The sequence below is a fragment of the Helicoverpa zea genome, chromosome 5 (genome assembly GCF_022581195.2).
Source record: "Helicoverpa zea isolate HzStark_Cry1AcR chromosome 5, ilHelZeax1.1, whole genome shotgun sequence".
NCBI lineage: Eukaryota > Metazoa > Arthropoda > Insecta > Lepidoptera > Noctuidae > Helicoverpa > Helicoverpa zea.
The window spans coordinates 11,299,962-11,317,386 of NC_061456.1; the positions used below are offsets into that span (position 1 = coordinate 11,299,962).

Sequence of the window (17,425 nt, forward strand, 5' to 3'; positions counted from 1 at the left end):
ACAGAAAAAGTTAGAAATATAGGAGTGCAGGTAAAAGGAAGATACATTCCTTACCTTACATAGTGGCACATTGCACCGTTTGAAGGTCAATATCATCCCTTCATAATTAGTTTAAACTTAAAATAAATAAAAAAAATATATATTTTTATTAGAAGCCATCGATGTCGATAAAAAATATCTAAGCACGATAATCCAACGTAGGTATCTCACTCAACAAAAAAGTGCCAAGGCTTTTCGTGAATTTTTCGAGGAAAAGAAAGAAAACGCGATAATTCCACGTAATGAATATTTAATTATTGTTTTCGTTATTTTTAACGTTTTATCGTAAATTAAAGTTAATTATTTCATTGCTTTACACGTTTTTCTACTTCGTCCAAGATTAGCTTGCTATGTTAATGTTTGTGTCTTAAACAGGGGATTTAGTGTTTTCTGAAATACAGACTTTCAAATTATTTCTTAGGATAATGGTTTCTTTTTGTTACAAGGAGAAATATGAATACCTTAAAGTTTTATAATGATAAGTAAGTACAAGCTAACTGCCTCTAGGATAGAGTGTTATTTTATAAAACGAATACATGTCTTTTTTGCAGCATAGAAGGCTCATTTTGTTTTCTATTGGAATCAAACATTTTACAGCATGCTACGTGTATTTATTCACGCAATTCAACGCATTTTCTTTCTAAGTGTAAAAGTAGCCAACTAACATTATGTAAAAAAATCAATGTAATTTACAGATCCTCGAAAACTTTCTTTTACCACGACGTAGTACAATCAAACAAAAAAAGCCCGCAAAGTTCAAACAAAAAGCATAACACTAAATATAAAACCTTATTATCTCGGAAGGGAACCAATAATTCGACCGATGCAGAAATGCACCGATTACTGTCTCCTACTAAACTGCATAGTTTCGATAATGACAAAACGACTGGCTTAATGTATTCCGTCTAGACAGAAACTGGAATCTATGGAAGTGGAATAAGAGGGCTTTCAAACTAGCAATAGTGGATCATCCGCGCGTTTGTCATGTGTTTACTAGCGACACACGCAATGATTTGACAAAGACTAATTAAACAATTGACAACTGCTAGTTCGAGCGACGACGCCCAAATACGAACATGTGAATAGTGACAGATTTTTATACCGCCTTAAAGCCAAACGGTTAGTCCAGCCGTAATATAGATGGTTGGACATAATATGCACATTCTTACATAATATGCTGTCCGTATAACCTTTGACTTCGACTTCGAAAGTCGTTGATAGGTAAGCAGGACCCAAGCTGCTTTTAACTGGTCCTTTTTGAGGCCTATGTTCAGAAGTAAACAGCATATGATTGAAATGATGATGACGAAGATAACAATTAATATACCCAAGTTAAAATGAGCGTATAGTTACGCACGGCAAAATCGATGGTGTGAAGGCGTTCTTAGTTCTATTTGATACACAAATACGTAGTTCCGATGTTCGTTTGTTTGTGTTTTCACAATGACGTCTAGACATGTTATGGCTGGATTTCTCGTTCATTCGATATGCAAATCCTATCTATGTAGATTTACAAAGTACCTACTAGCTATGGGGTTGTAAAATTTAATCGAAGGAACTTATTATTTCTTACTTATTAACTATTTATAATCTCTTCATGTTTTTTCAAATCTTCGAGATAAAAATACAGCAAAATGATTCTATCGAGCTTTTATGCGTTTTTTCCTTTGACACAGTAGTTCGGCACATTATCAAAATGTGTAATATGTTAGCAAGTTTGTTCTTCAAACAATACAAACTACGAAACTGGTGTAGGGTAAAGGCGGGATAGATGCCGCAGTGGGATAGATGCCCCATTTTTAAAAAACCTAACTTCCCATGCTCGCGATTAAGAAACAACCGTTTAACTAGAAGCCACAAGCACCCCGCACCTAAATTAGCCACGCGCCATCGAGGGGTGAGGTCGCGTTTCGCTCGTGTGTGAATTCATCTCCGCGGCGAACTTACAGCGAGCGTAAAATTTTTAAAGGTGAGTATTTGCTGTTGTATAACTTTATAAGTAGATATTAATTCCATAAAATTTTTTATTACGTATGTATATTGTTTCATGAAGTACACATTTTGATGTAAATAGTTGCTCTATTGTATTTATTTATTAAAAAAAATATTAGGGCATCTAACCCTGTCAAAAAGGATAGTTGCCCTGATTTTTTACGGTATAGGTGCCCCTAGGGGCATCTATCCCTCCATACACCACGTGTACCCTGAATGTATTATAAGTGCTTTGAATATATATTTTTTATATTTTTCATGTATAGGTATTTACACTTTTTATTGATAACGAATGAATTACAGTTCAAACAGTGAAGATGAAGACGATTCACCTAAGAACAAAGTTAAGGAATAGAAAACCAAAGGTTTGCCGGTGAAGAAGACTAAAAGAGATGGACAGGATGAGCCTAAAGATACAAATAAAAATAACTGCATAGAATGCTTTGAAAACTATGAACAAACAAAGTCTAAATCCGACTGGATTCAATGTGTAATGTGTCAGTGTTGGTTACATGAAACCTGTAGACTTTTCAGAAATTTTTGCTCGAGTTGTAGAAAACTTAAAGCACTGTCCGGTTAAATATTATGATGCTAAGTATATTGTGTTATTTTAGTTTTTAAGAAAGAATTATTTTTATGATTTTGTATGTTGAAACTAAATAATTAATATTTTATAATAAAGGTTTAAAATATGTATAAAATACATTATTTTTGTTGAACAAATACTTTTAGAATTTTATTGTGTTAATTTTAATTAATCTGATAATGAATATAAAAAGATTTAAAAAACTGCAAAATACTTTTCATTTCAAATAAATTAAAGTAAAATGCCCTTCATACTGTTTAAGTATGAAGGGCACTTTAATTTATGTCACCCCTTTATACTTAAACAGTATGAAGGGCAGCTATCCCGCACCGTAGGCGTCTATCCTTGCTAGTATTTTCAAGGTGGGGCAACTACCCATAGGGGTAGGCATCTATCCCCAAAAATCGAGGTCTACAAAAAGCTAAAATCTGCAAAACGTTTAGTATATAGGTCCAAAAAGACAAATCACAAATAAACATAAAGGATTAAACTAGTTACATTCATAGGTGTTATTAATGTAGAACCAATATTTATTAAATTATAAGCATATTTCAAAAAGTGGGGCATCTATCCCGCCTTTACCCTAAACAAATGAGTATCCCCGAATTGTTCTTGAAAAGGCGTTCGAAAACAAATGACGGCACATGCGAATCAGATTTCAAACGCCAACTTCTGCTAAATGATTTAAAATCCTACCTCTATATTTATAAAGTTCATTTTTCACCAAACAAAACCAATTACCTTTTAAATTGTTAATGAAACCGTGTTATAACGAAGTTTGTAGTTTGTAAACTATTGTGAATAGTGTTACAATTGAATTAGATGGCGTTGCCGCGAGTCGTCAATACAGCGACCGTAACTGCTGTTAACTTTAAATTATACTCAGTGGCGGGGATTAGAAATAAACATACGATTTACTATGTTTATTTTATCAAAGGATAGTTTAATTATCAATTTGACTAATATATGGAGATGAGTATTGGTTTTCCGCGGTTTCACCGGTATCCTGAAGGAACTACTTCTCGTACCTTGACAGAGAGTAGTCTGTGTCCTAGGCTAGCTATCTGTGTGAATAACTGCATTTAAACTTGCTCAGTAGTTTTGGTATTCTCTAATTATTTTTTCGGAAGCCCTTTTCGGGCTTTCACTAATATGGATTTAGTTGTCAAAATATGCTCTGTTCATTTTTCTGTATTAGGTACATGCTATTACGTGCGATAATATTATTACTAGACATACAATATTCTACATAAAGAAATATTCTTTGTGCGAAAAGTTCAAAAAAATATTGAATCTAAGTTCCCAGAACAAAGTCGCGAAAGTCAAAAGTTATTATTTCCACAAATAGTTATTTTGCATGCCTATTTTTACTTTTCTCATAACCTTCGACATTGACATTTGTACAAAGTAATTTACCAATGTCAGATATCACATCATGACATGTCTACTGATATTAGAAGCATGTTTCAATACAATGAGACGATAGTAATAACATGGATAAGACGTCTTAGGTATTCAGATTAACTGGGATTTTAGGTATATTAGTATCGTCTATACTATCTTATTTTGTGTACCTTGTTGAATTGATACCTACTGGTGATTAATTGTAGTTGCTCGCAGTTAAAGTGTGCGTAAGATAACACTCCGCTTTCATCAGATTTTTTGGCTATTTTAACTTCCACAGACTGCAAATTAGAACTGTCAGCCAATAATTGGTTGACAGCTTAGTTTAAAAGTAAGCATAAATTACATGAAACTTTTTAGTTATCTCAGTCAGATACCTTATCATTGTAATGTTTGCACTAGTATCTATTTACTGGTTTAGGGTTTTTTCAAATTAGATATATGGCGATGGAATGCTGAGTTGCGCGCTTGCGGTGCGGCAACTGCGCATTTTTCGTCTTGCCCACAGACATTCATTTGTTTTCATACAAAATGCGTGAAGCGGACGCAGGACGATAAACGCAACGTTGCCGCCCCGCATTTGAAAGTGCCCTAACTGCCCGATGAAACTATAAGCTGATAGTGCAGTCATTGAAGCATTATTGCTCCGAATTTTTTTACTGTGAACCGATTTGCATGAAATTTTGAAATTAGGTTAATATTGCCCTTAACCTCAAAAGTGAAAGTGATTTGAACTCCGCCACCCCCCCTGGAGGTGGTTGCTACCCCTTCTCGGGGGTGAATTTTTTTTGCAAAATAACCTCGGATATCGATAGAAGACCTAATTTCAAGCAAAAGTTGTCTTTAAAGTTTTAAAAAAAATCCAATACTTTTCAAGTTATTGTTAAAATTCGCAATTTTTTCACGTTTTTCATCGATTTTTTGCAAATATCTCCAAAAATATACGTTTTATCGAAAATTTTATAAAGAACAAAATTGTAGCAGGTAAAACAACGAACAATTTGTTTTTTTTTTTATAAAGTGTCCTAAGTGCAATATTAAGCTAGATATTAAAGATCAAAGCCGTTTTTTATTTTGTCTGAAATTTAATCGACGTAGTTTATGCCATCTATTATTTTAGTAAGTTGATCAATTTACGAGTTTTATTATTTTCCGGTGACATATATACACATTACAATAGTTGTGGGTCTTTATTATACTGCCTACTTTCACATTGCTCCAAATATTGACACTCCGAAATTTTCAGTTACTAAGTAGAAAAAAATATGATAAGTTTTTGGACCATAACTCCTTCAACTTTCATGCTATCACAATTTATTAATAACCATTGTAAAAGTAATTAAGAGAGCTACAACATCCATCATTGCAATATATAGTAAAGAACCTTTTTCTAAAACGGTGAAGGGTTAAAGGGCTTAAGAGAGGCTGTAATTGCGCTGGCAAGTGCTCTTTAAACAATCATATCTCCGTCAATTTTTGTTCGACAAAAAAAACAAATAGACCAAATTGTTTGTCAGGAAAATACCTAATTTTTTTATCGTACACTTTTATGCGTATCTGTCGTAATTTTTGAGATATCATGAAAATAAAGTGTTTTTTTTTTTAATTTGAAATTTTGTTCTTTTCGTTAATCGTAACTTTTTTGAAAAATATGTGTCCTGAAGCAGCCAAACTGATACTATCTATCAAACACTTCATAATAAAGTTAATCCTAGGCGGAATGCGATTAATTTTAATTGTGGTGGAAATGGCACTTATGAAACCCATTGATTTAAAAGAAAAAACATTAGATGCTCCCCTTATTTGCTATACAGCTCACTTATTTTACGTGCAAAAGATTTTTAATAATGCTCATCTTAAAGCTTATTTCAAGCACTACAAAACCCATTTGTAATAGAATGTATAAAATGCATCTGCTCGCCGCTACATGGCATTGACCACAACGATTAAATTTCAGATAAAATAAAAAACGGCTTTGATCTTTAATATCTAGCTTAATATTGCACTTAAGACACTTTATAAAAAAAACAAATTGTTCGTTGTTTTACCTGCTACAATTTTGTTCTTTATAAAATTTTCGATAAAACGTATATTTTTGGAGATATTTGCAAAAAACCGATGAAAAACGTGAAAAAATTGCGAATTTTAACAATAACTTGAAAAGTATTGGATTTTTTTTAAAACTTTAAAGACAACTTTTGCTTGAAATTAGGTCTTCTATCGATATCCAAAATTATTTTGCAAAAAAAAAATCACCCCGGAGAAGGGGTGGCAACCACCCTCAGGGGGGGTGGCGGAGTTCAAATCACTTTCACTTTTGAAGTTAAGGGTAAGATGAACCTTATTCCAAAATTTCATGCAAATCGGTTCAAAGTAAAAAAATTCGGAGGTAAGACCGTATTTTTCGCTGCAATGACTGCACTATGATTAAATTTTGCAGTCTGTAGGGGTCTAAGAGAAACTAGAGCTTAGATCCAGTGTATTCAGAGCTTCACAAATAGTCTGAAATACCTGCCAAGCGCTAGGATATCATTGAAACAACGGCATAAAGCCTATGTAGTTTAGAATTTCGTGTATCGAGGAAGCACAAACCGTATACAATATACCTTAGAGCTATCGGTTGCTCTAGAAAGCAAGGTGTAGGCTGCAGTAAGAGGTAATTTGATTCGGTAGATAATATAGGTAGGTTAGGTATGTAGGTGTATTTGATACGAAAAACGATGAATGATATACCTCTAAATCATCGACTTACATAATCTTATTTGTGATAAAAGAACAAATACATAAGATCTAAAGAGTAGGCTTATGAAAAAAAAGGGGAGATAAAAAATGTTACAGTTAAAGATGTGCCTTCCTTATTTTTATGTTATCCCATAATACACAGTCAAAACGAATTTATAAGCCTATGCGTATGGAACATTATTTTAAAACCATTTCATGTACCTACCAATGTGTATCTAACATTATTTTAGCAAATCACATACCTACACAATGATACAAACGTGAATAAATATTCACCTATCAATTACTACAGCCTTAAAATCTAACAAAGCAGATAGTCAATTGTCTGACCTTCCAGCCTGCCTTCCACACTGAAAATCCACACGAACCGTTACGCACACATGCAAAGCGCGATAATCCGGGGGTGACGTTACACCCAAACTATTTGCTCGCACACAAACACGTGACTACAACACTAAACATTACCTTTGCTTAGTGGACCGGAACGTTCAGTCGACAAACAGCCTCACGAGAAGCCAGTACTAGCAAATATTTGAGTGATTGCCTACATATAGAAGGATTTGCCGATTCACCGTTCCGTGAACGCTTAATACTCAGTATTGACGAACACCAATATCCATGTTTTGAGTGAATACGCGTTCTCGTACCACTTTAGTTGATATTTTGTGGAACTATGGATGTTATGATGTTCTTTTATAACTGTTATTTACGCGGAATTTGTTAATGCTTTCTATAGAAGATGGGATTTCAATATGCGTGATTGGCGTATCCTATACCGTAGTTTTGTTAGCTATGTTTATCTAGATTTCTTTTTTGTTCAATAAGTTAATAATAGAAGATGTGAGATATAATCTACGGTTATTTGTTCAGAAACCACATTGTTTCCGATATAAGTTGGTAAACTATTCTTCTAATAGAATAGTTTAAGTTTAATAAAGCGATGTTATCAACAATTTGAAGCGCTTTCAAATAAGTGCACATACGATGCAGCTTGGCCATCTTTGCCACAACAATTCGCATATCTCCTAAGAATAGTTTCTATCAGCAAAATAATTATGTTTACTATGTATTTTTTGCATTTTTCATATATTTACCAAGATGCAGCGTGCTGGAAAACTTCTCGTGGCAAATTGCAGTGCAAGTCGGCTGCTGCAAATATTTGAATTGTAGAGTGGGATTGGTTTGCCTTCTACGTATTCAAACGTTGTGTTTACACCGAGAAATAAAAATTCTTAGCAATTCGCTACTCGGCCGAGATCTCTAGTCTAAATCTCAAAGAGCATTCCTCATGAAAAATATTGGTTCGGTTTGTTTGTGTTGAATGAGGGCAATTTTCTAGTATATTTCGAGTAGCGGTTCAGGTACTGCATAATGTTCTTTATTGAACCATGATGAACCGTGAAAGCTTTCGATCCGTTCGTGATTAATGTCGAAAAACGTTTTAAATGCTCCGATAAAAGCGATGATTTATACGAATCCGAGTGTTTTTCGCGTACAGTAATAATAGTATTTATCGCACTTATTTCCCGTTTATTGCTTTACTGTTATTGGGTTTTGAATGAAGTTTTACAGGGCACTTGCAATTGTAATATTTGGAGCACTTCTTTCATTATGAAATGACGAAAAGTATGTTACCTCAATCATTTATTTTATTTATATATTGTGGTGTAATAATTGAAAACGTTTAAACTTGTTGTTCGTACAATGCAAATACGCATGAATTTTAAAGTGCATTAATATTATTGGCAACATTATGTCAATCTGAAAAGAAACAAATAACTGCTAACAGAATATAAACCCTAAGTAGGTACCTACACCTGGCTTTTTAATGTCACTAAGCAGAATGAACCACATACAAAAAATATTGAGCTTACCTTCTTGGAGGGGTTAACAACATAAAAAAATAGGAACCACCGCTGGGATAACCACCTGTCAAAAACAAAATACAATCGCATCCAATTCGGTTCATCCGCTAAAGACCTACGTTGCCACACACCGACACACATACTCCTCTTCTTTCACCTAGGGTTAAAAAACTCAAGACTTACCAGCTGCGTCCCTAGTCCCAAGGACGGAGGCGATCTGAGGCCGCTCCTCATTGATGACCAGCTCTGCTTGTTCACTGTACACTGAGTGTACCGTGGAGATGCACGTCAGTCGCAGCTGGCCGCGCTCGAAGCTGTCTGGTCTCACCATGAAGGATAGTTGGCTTATTGATGCTACCTGGGGACAAATGGTACAAGTCGAAATTTGAGAAAAAACAGTATAAGTTTCACTTTAAGTTTAATGTGAAGAGAGGAGAATCCAGTGAGTCAACTGCTGTAGTAGTAATTCTCTGCTTAAATGCTTAATCTCCTTTCATTTTAGCCTTCTCGATGTGATCTGATGGTAATAATAAGCATTTGGCCAATACTTCATGAGGCTTTCGTTAGGCGGCTGGATCAAGATACTGATTCAGAAGGCAGTACTCCTTGATACGGCGCGTATTGTGAGGAGGTTTCTGTCTCTGGGACCCTAACCACCGGTACCTTGGACCCTGTGCCCGATATCGGTGGCAACCTATTTTTTATATGTTTTAATGTTTTTTATTTTTATAATTAGGTAATATTTAAAAATGTAACTTTATAGTTGGGCTTCGTTCCGAGATTGTTTTAAAGACAGTTGGTGGTAAATAAACGTATAATGCACACACACGACACACGTATATATTTAATACTAGGGACCTTAGCTAGCGGCACGCGAGCGACGCGGGCGTCCGTCAACAACAGAGCGCATGCGTCGTGCTTCGCGGTTAGTCGGTCACTGTCGGCTCTCCGCGCGCGCCGCAAAAGCTGCGCGGCTGTTCCACTTTTAATTTCGGTAGCGAGCCGGCGCGCGTCTTAGCCTAGAGGGGCGCGGAGGGGCAATAGATAAGGTCCGCGCTACAACTGATATGTTTAAAAATAAATAAATGAAAAATTAAAAGCATTTGGCTAACTAAATTAATAATTTATCAAATTAAAATCTATGATGTGCGACCCTCAACGCGCCTACCTTTCAATATTTCCTAGTTTTATGGCTTGTAAGAAGATATGCTGAAATTTTTCATAAATAAAGCTGTTTAGTGATGATTTTTAATATGTAATAACATAACTAACATTCGGTACAATAGTGCCTGTTGAAATCTTAAGGGTCGATGTATTTAGCGACTTAATACCTTAATGAAAACAATAATTTTAAAACTAAGTTTGGTTTTTTCATTCGAAGACATTTTAATTTCGTTATTATGTATCCTATGATTACTATAATTATCCTAATTTGAAATAATTGAACATAAAATATGCACAATAATTCTCTAAAATACATTGGAGATAAATTCTAAATTCAAATTCAGTAAGCCATCATAATATAATCATAATTAATTGTACATTTATTAGTTCGCTCTAAACTAAAATATATTTTTGGATATCTAATTTATTACAAATTTAGTAGTTAATTTTATGAATAGTTAAAATAGAATTAAGTACGAGATTTATATTTGTATCAACTCATTTTTGTGAGTGAAAAATGATAGGTAAGTACAAATTTTGGTCACACCTTCTTTATAGGGTTCTGTTTAATATTCTTATTAGGCAACGTTCTGTACAGGTACCATAAACCTCAGTATCAAACGTTAAGTTGCTTTCTGTCTAGGTTCAGTAAAAGATTAAAAACTAATCAAACATAGTATCGTGACTTTTTGATAATAATGTATTGAAAATGTAAAACTTACTCACGTCCTTAAACTTACTTATATTTCTGATTTTTCACATTTTGTGGTAGGAAATTATAACAGTTACTTATAACTTTATAACAATGTTCATATAATTAGTTAATTAAAGAATTAAAGGTATTCCTTACTTTATTTGAAGTTTCTGGTGTAGGCATCGGGTCCGTGGCGTCTTCATCCATCGAACTGTCGTGATGACGAGGTGATGGTAACACCACGGTGTCTTGACTGGGCAGGAGCTCACCTTCCTGCAATCAGACATTCATTTAGTAAAGAAAATTATTGAAAACTTTGTTTGCTTTTACGCAACATATACTAATATTATAAAGCTGAAGAGATTTTTTGATTGCTTGAACGTGCTAATCTCAAGTCCTGCTACTGTATACTGGTCTTCTTAAAAAACATATTTCATGTGTGTTAAATATTTAATAGTTTATCGAGGCTGTTATATAAACATTTTTCGAAGAAAAACAAGGCATAATGCATACCAAAAAAGCAAGTTAAATTACTTACAACATTTTTTTGGGAGCGTAAGACCTACTGTAAAATAATTTCTGTTTACCCCAGATTCGTTTGGCAAAATACTACAATTTCACGATCCATAATGAATATGTTCACGGCAGCGAGACGATTGGGGGCGAACAGGCTGCCTCAGCATTCTATCATTAATCAACGTCAAAAACCAATTAGACAGCAATATTTGTTCTGAGACTGTTTTCTATTGAAAATATCAAAATTTTGTAACCTAAGCCTGCTGGGAGTTCAGTTGTTTTAACATGAATTTCTGATGAGATTATGATAGTTTGTTATGAAGATTAGCTCTCTGAATATTTTATAGAAGGTGACCGATATGACCTTTAGTAATTTTGGGTTGTAAGTTTTTTTTTTTTTTAAAGATACTGTCATATTAAATTCAAAACCAAAATCAGGCTCGGGGCTTTTTATATGATAGAAACCACTTCACGCACCCTATGTCCTTTTTTCAGGCTCTGGACTATCACCTTCATTTAAAATGATTCAGCAGTTTTTAAGATACCTATACAAAAAAGCAAAGATATAACTTATTTTTATTTTCCTAGCACGTAAGCTTATTATTATTTGATGTTATTCCAAGCATTTCTTAAAGAGTTCTCTCTGATAAAATATTTTCTTGCATTAGTACACAAATTAATTATGAAAATTCCTATTAGGTATTATTCTTTGAAATAGGTATATAGTTCATGTTATTTGTAAAATAATATGACTGATAAATAAAGGTGTCAAAAATGAAGATTATTGAATATCTGACATTGTTTATACTGCAAGCGCTTTGTATATCAAAAATTGTTGTGCAATTAATTAAATATCAAAGAGAATGTTTTTTTTTTTTTTAATTTAGCTCAAATAACTTTATTAGAATAATAAATTTAATTTTCAAATAAATTATTAAAACATAAAATTGTGCTGTAACACTAACCCATATAAATAGATTCAAAGGTCACCCTGTGTTAGTTTTTATTTACATACCCCGCCACAGTAACAGGTGTCAAAAATATTTTATTCAAAAAAATACAAGAACTGTAAACCACATTTTTCACTTTACAATTTCATTTTGGAACTCAAAAGTGAATTTTGGTGGGCAATTTTTACGATATTTTTTCAATAGGTATTTTTATAAATATTTTTTACCTGTATGGTGTCGACAAAAGGCCCAAAAGCCTTCCATGGGCTGAATATAATGTTGTTGTGTTCATCTATAGGAGTTGGGGTACTTCTGAAAGTGTGGGGGGCATCTATAGACACCACGGGACTTGGTAGAATCCTCTGCTGGATTATCGGCTTGCCTTGGATCTGTGAACAAAACAAAAATGCATTTTAAAGTATATTTTTTAAATGATTTTTATTTAAAAGTTATTTTTTAATTCTTTTTTATATTGTTTTTCCTTAAAGGATGTTCGTAGGTGAATGTTGTATATTTTTGCAACACTTAAAGTGTAATATTTCTTTTGTTATTTGGGAAGATTAAACCATATTGTCAGCATTTCCTTGCGTACAGAAAACCTTCAATGTATTCTTTGTTATCCAAGTTGAATAAGTATTTCCTTTCTCCTAAAAAACTTTGAACCAATTTTATACTTCAAATGTTTTAAAAAAGAAGCAATCAGATAAAACTGTCAACCACACAACTCAGCAAAATTACAAAACCCTCATTTTATGAAAAAAACATTTAATTAGTTGGATATTTCGAGTCCCTATTCCAAGAGTGCAAACTATGGAATATTTTAAGCAGCAACTAAGTTTACCACTGTAACAAAAAATATATTAAAAAGGGAACTTTCCCAGTTTTAATTAACTATCAAGTTGTCGTAACGGCCGAACACACTTCGCTGGCGTCCTTTGCGTAGTTTTAAATTAAAAGTTTCTTCAATAAGTAGTTATGGAAGAATTAATTGGTTCAAACTTGTTATAATACACAGAATCGTCAGTCAGCGTCACTAATGGTCTAGTTTTAATTATGGTTACGGAGTTCAACCCTTTGTGAAGTCAGGTAGAGGGCGTTTCAGCTCAAATATTATTATGTACGTGTATAAAGATGTCTGAATCTCCTTTTGTTGAAGCTATATTTTAATAATGCTTAGTCTGTGAGGTTACTCATTTTATTGTAAATGCATGTTTGATGAAGTTTATTAGTTTTCTAATAGCAATTTGAAGTTTTGAAATAATTTAGCTGGAGCCTCTCGGGAGCTTTATAGAAATTTTTCGTCCTAGATTTTTCTAAAGACATCAAGACTTTTTCAAAGTATAATTATGCCAATATTTTGGTGACAGGCGCTTATTAAAATAATTTTAATTAAACCTTAGACTTATCTGTAAGCTTAACTATCTAAGACACATTTTTTAAATGATAGGGGGCAAACTACAAGTGGGATGATTCGATAATAACCGATTCACGCCACCCATTGACCCCAGCCATACTTCCCGCAGGACTCGAAATTAACCTGAAGGACGTTGAGTTAATTAGGGAGAGTTTAGATGAAGACTATTTGCAGCAACCTCAATGACGGTGCCTAGCAACAACAAAATAACCATTTTCTCTTTTTAGGCTCTTTTTAACCCAAAAATAATACCCCATTTCCAAACAACTATTTCCTATCTACGTATTAACAGAATAAAAAACCCTTTATAACTCATAGTAGACGGTGATCAGTCAACGTTATAGAGTCCACGCGACTCGAGATACCCACGATAGAGATGTGCCGATGATTGAGTGTTACATCGCTCATTGCGGACAGAATCCTCTAGCGATAGAGGTGGGATACCTTTGTCGATAAATTTTGAGAAAATCATTTTGTGTTTGTGAAATATAGTGAAGTTTATAGGCAATTTTTGCTGTAATGTGATTTTTATACAGTGTGTGAGATTGAGTTTGTATTTTCAATAGTTTCATGTGATCACGTTATTATTTGCCTCTTGAAAAATACTAAAAAACATACGCTTTATAATAATGTATTCATCAAATAAATATCGAAGTGAATAAAATACTGGAGTGAAGAAGTAAATTTGATTATTACCAATAAACTAAGAACCGTACTACAATTACTACTCATAAATAAACAACAAACCTAAGTACAGTCAGCACCAAAAGTCGATGAACAGAATCAACATGACAAAACACCTGTTCACAATAAAATGCCATAAGTTATAGTCACAACTAGGAAACAAAATAGACTGTACACCAGAAACTTACAAAAGTCGTTAAACACGAGTATTTCAAAAGTATCTACGTGCACTAGTATTCCTAAAGTCGCTGTACACCATCAATCCAAATGTCGCTGAACATCATTGTATCAAAAGTCACTAAACAGCAGTAAATACAAAATTAGGTTAACAAAGTATATTTTTAATGTTGCCGTGTGTTAATGTACTTTTGACGCTTATGTTGTTCAGCTACTTTTGGGACAGTACTTGCATGACCTTAATAATGTATGTTAACCCGTTAGTATTTATTTCAATAATTTTAATAATTATTTTGGAAATACATTCTTTTGCAAAAAAAGCGGGCACCTATGCGAAATCTTAGTTTTAAGGACTTTACGTGTATTTCAAAGGGTTTTAATGATTGTAGTATGTTTCTAGCATCAAAAGGGTTAGCCAAGCATGCGTGAGAGTGTATTCTATCTAAATTTGAATTTTGTACAATTGCTAAGAAATTGGTTAAACCTTGTTTTGGACTAATTGCTGGCAGAAAGTTCGTCGGTGTTTTGAAAAGTTTTTGAAGTGATTTTCAGAAATCTGATAATGCAGTCTTAATTAATGTAGGTGTACCTTTTTGTTAGATCAAAACATTTTTGAAAAACTATGCGTATTTGATAAAATTTTCACCTGCTCTAAATGGGCTATAGTGATGATTGATGGCAATGTTAAGAGTTTCGATATTTTAGTGTAAAGCGTTCTACTGTTTAAATATTGTACCCACATGTTTTAAAATATCGCTTTTTCATAATTAAACTCTATTTAGAGGAGTATCAGTACATTGGGCTGCGACAAAACCAATTTAAAGTAAGCAGTGCCGATCGCAACTCGTCTCCTATCGGACTTTGACATTAAAAAATACCAAATTTTGTGATAAATGTTAAAATTAACCACATGAAAAATGATGAGGAGGGTTTAAGCTATCTAAAAAGTCTAATTATGGCCGCGTTGAAGCTCTCTATAACTCCATAGGTATCGGGTTACTAAACGATGATTTCGCTGAGTCAAGAATTCAAAAGTATTGACCAAACACTTTTTAACAAAATTTGTATGTTTGTTAAGAAATGAGCAGATAGCCAATTATTGTTATGATTTAAGCAGGAAAGTGCTGTAGATGCTAGGAAATCTCAGTTCAGGCAAGTTTATTTAATAAAATGTCAGTGGGATGAAAACACGCTATTTGAACACTCAGACTCAGATCTTCGGAGGTCTACGGAGTTTCCCAAGAGACGAGGTTGTTTGAAAATCAGTGATTACGAGACCTTAAGACCTTGTGCTCACAGTCTATGCGCTATTTTCTGTATTTTGTAGAATTTAAAATTTTTTTAAAATGTTAAAGTCCGAAAGGAGACGAGTTGTGATCGGCACTGCTTACTTTAAATTGGTTTTGTCGCAGCCCAATGTACTGATACTCCTCTAAATAGTGTTTAATTATGAAAAAGCGATATTTTAAAACACGTGGGTATAATATCTAAACAGAAGAACGCTTTACACTAAAATACCGAAACTCTTAACATTGATATCAATCATCAGTATAGCCCATTTAGAGCAGGTGAAAATTTTATCAAATACGCATAGTTTTTCAAAAATGTTTTGATCTAACAAAAAGGTACCTACATTAATTAAGACTGCATTATCAGATTTCTGAAAATCACTTCAAAAACTTGTCAAAACACCGACGAACTTTCTGCCAGCAATTAGTCCAAAACAAGGTTTAACCAATTTCTTAGCAATTGTACAAAATTCAAATTTAGATAGAATACACTCTCACGCATGCTTGGCTAACCCTTTTGATGCTAGAAACATACTACAATCATTAAAACCCTTTGAAATACACGTAAAGTCCTTAAAACTAAGATTTCGCATAGGTGCCCGCTTTTTTTGCAAAAGAATGTATTTCCAAAATAATTATTAAAATTATTGAAATAAATACTAACGGGTTAACATACATTATTAAGGTCATGCAAGTACTGTCCCAAAAGTAGCTGAACAACATAAGCGTCAAAAGTACATTAACACACGGCAACATTAAAAATATACTTTGTTAACCTAATTTTGTATTTACTGCTGTTTAGTGACTTTTGATACAATGATGTTCAGCGACATTTGGATTGATGGTGTACAGCGACTTTAGGAATACTAGTGCACAGATACTTTTGAAATACTCGTGTTTAACGACTTTTGTAAGTTTCTGGTGTACAGTCTATTTTGTTTCCTAGTTGTAACTATAACTTATGACATTTTATTGTGAACAGGTGTTTTGTCATGTTGATTCTGTTCATCGACTTTTGGTGCTGACTGTACCATTAAACATCAAAATAAATACACCAATAACGACAACCATTGACAAAACTATTACCGCCCATAATTTATTTATCGACAATTATTATCGATAACTAGTAAATCCATCTCTAGTTATCAAGCGAGCAATGTTGGGGTTTATTATGAACGGAACTGTCATCGGATGCCTATTACGTCCAATTGCCTCATAAATTTCAGCTTCAGGAGCCTACTATTCTGTGAAACATTGGTTTGTCAAATTCTGTCTTGCTATGATAGTATTTTATTTATTTATCTAAGTGTTTGGTGTAATGAAGTGAACAGTAAACAAAGTAACAGTTGTTTAAATAAAACTACTTTTACGGATTTTATCGCGTTATATTAATATTATTTAATCCCGACGTTTCGGATCCTTTACAGCATCCATGGTCACGGGCAGACTAAGGTGTTGGTCGTCTTGATATATTAGTTACAAACAGCTACCCTACATTTTGTTGATTATTATTGACAATCCGATTCACGCAAAACGAGCTCACTGTATCCATAGATCGAGCCTCGCGAATCATCCTAGGTAGGAATCGGTTTTCTCTTGCAAGGACTCCTACCTAGGATGATTCGCGAGGCTATTGAAATTAAAAAACATCCAAATTTCAATAGAGAAGATGGCTGGTGCATACCACCTGCTTGGAATCCCATCATAGAAACTATTAAATCAAAATCCAAGCCTACAACTGCTCGACCTATGGATACAGTGAGCTCGTTTTGCGTGAATCGGATTGTCAATAATAATCAACAAAATGTAGGGTAGCTGTTTGTAACTAATATATCAAGACAACCAACACCTTAGTCTGCCCGTGACCATGGATGCTGTAAAGGATCCGAAACGTCGGGATTAAATAATA

General features: G+C 33.7%; 1 protein-coding gene across 1 annotated transcript in view; it reads right to left on the reverse strand.

Annotated features, from left to right (window-relative positions):
* LOC124630675 (cell adhesion molecule 3-like) overlaps window positions 1–17,425 on the reverse strand; it is a 234,441-nt gene that overhangs the window by 38,991 nt on the left and 178,025 nt on the right. Inside the window, exons 5-7 of the mRNA XM_047164639.1 lie at window positions 12,180–12,341; window positions 10,643–10,759; window positions 8,812–8,986 (exon numbers count right to left, since the gene is read on the reverse strand). Of these exons, the coding sequence (XP_047020595.1) occupies window positions 8,812–8,986; window positions 10,643–10,759; window positions 12,180–12,341 (454 nt within the window). The remainder of the gene's footprint in view (window positions 1–8,811; window positions 8,987–10,642; window positions 10,760–12,179; window positions 12,342–17,425) is intronic.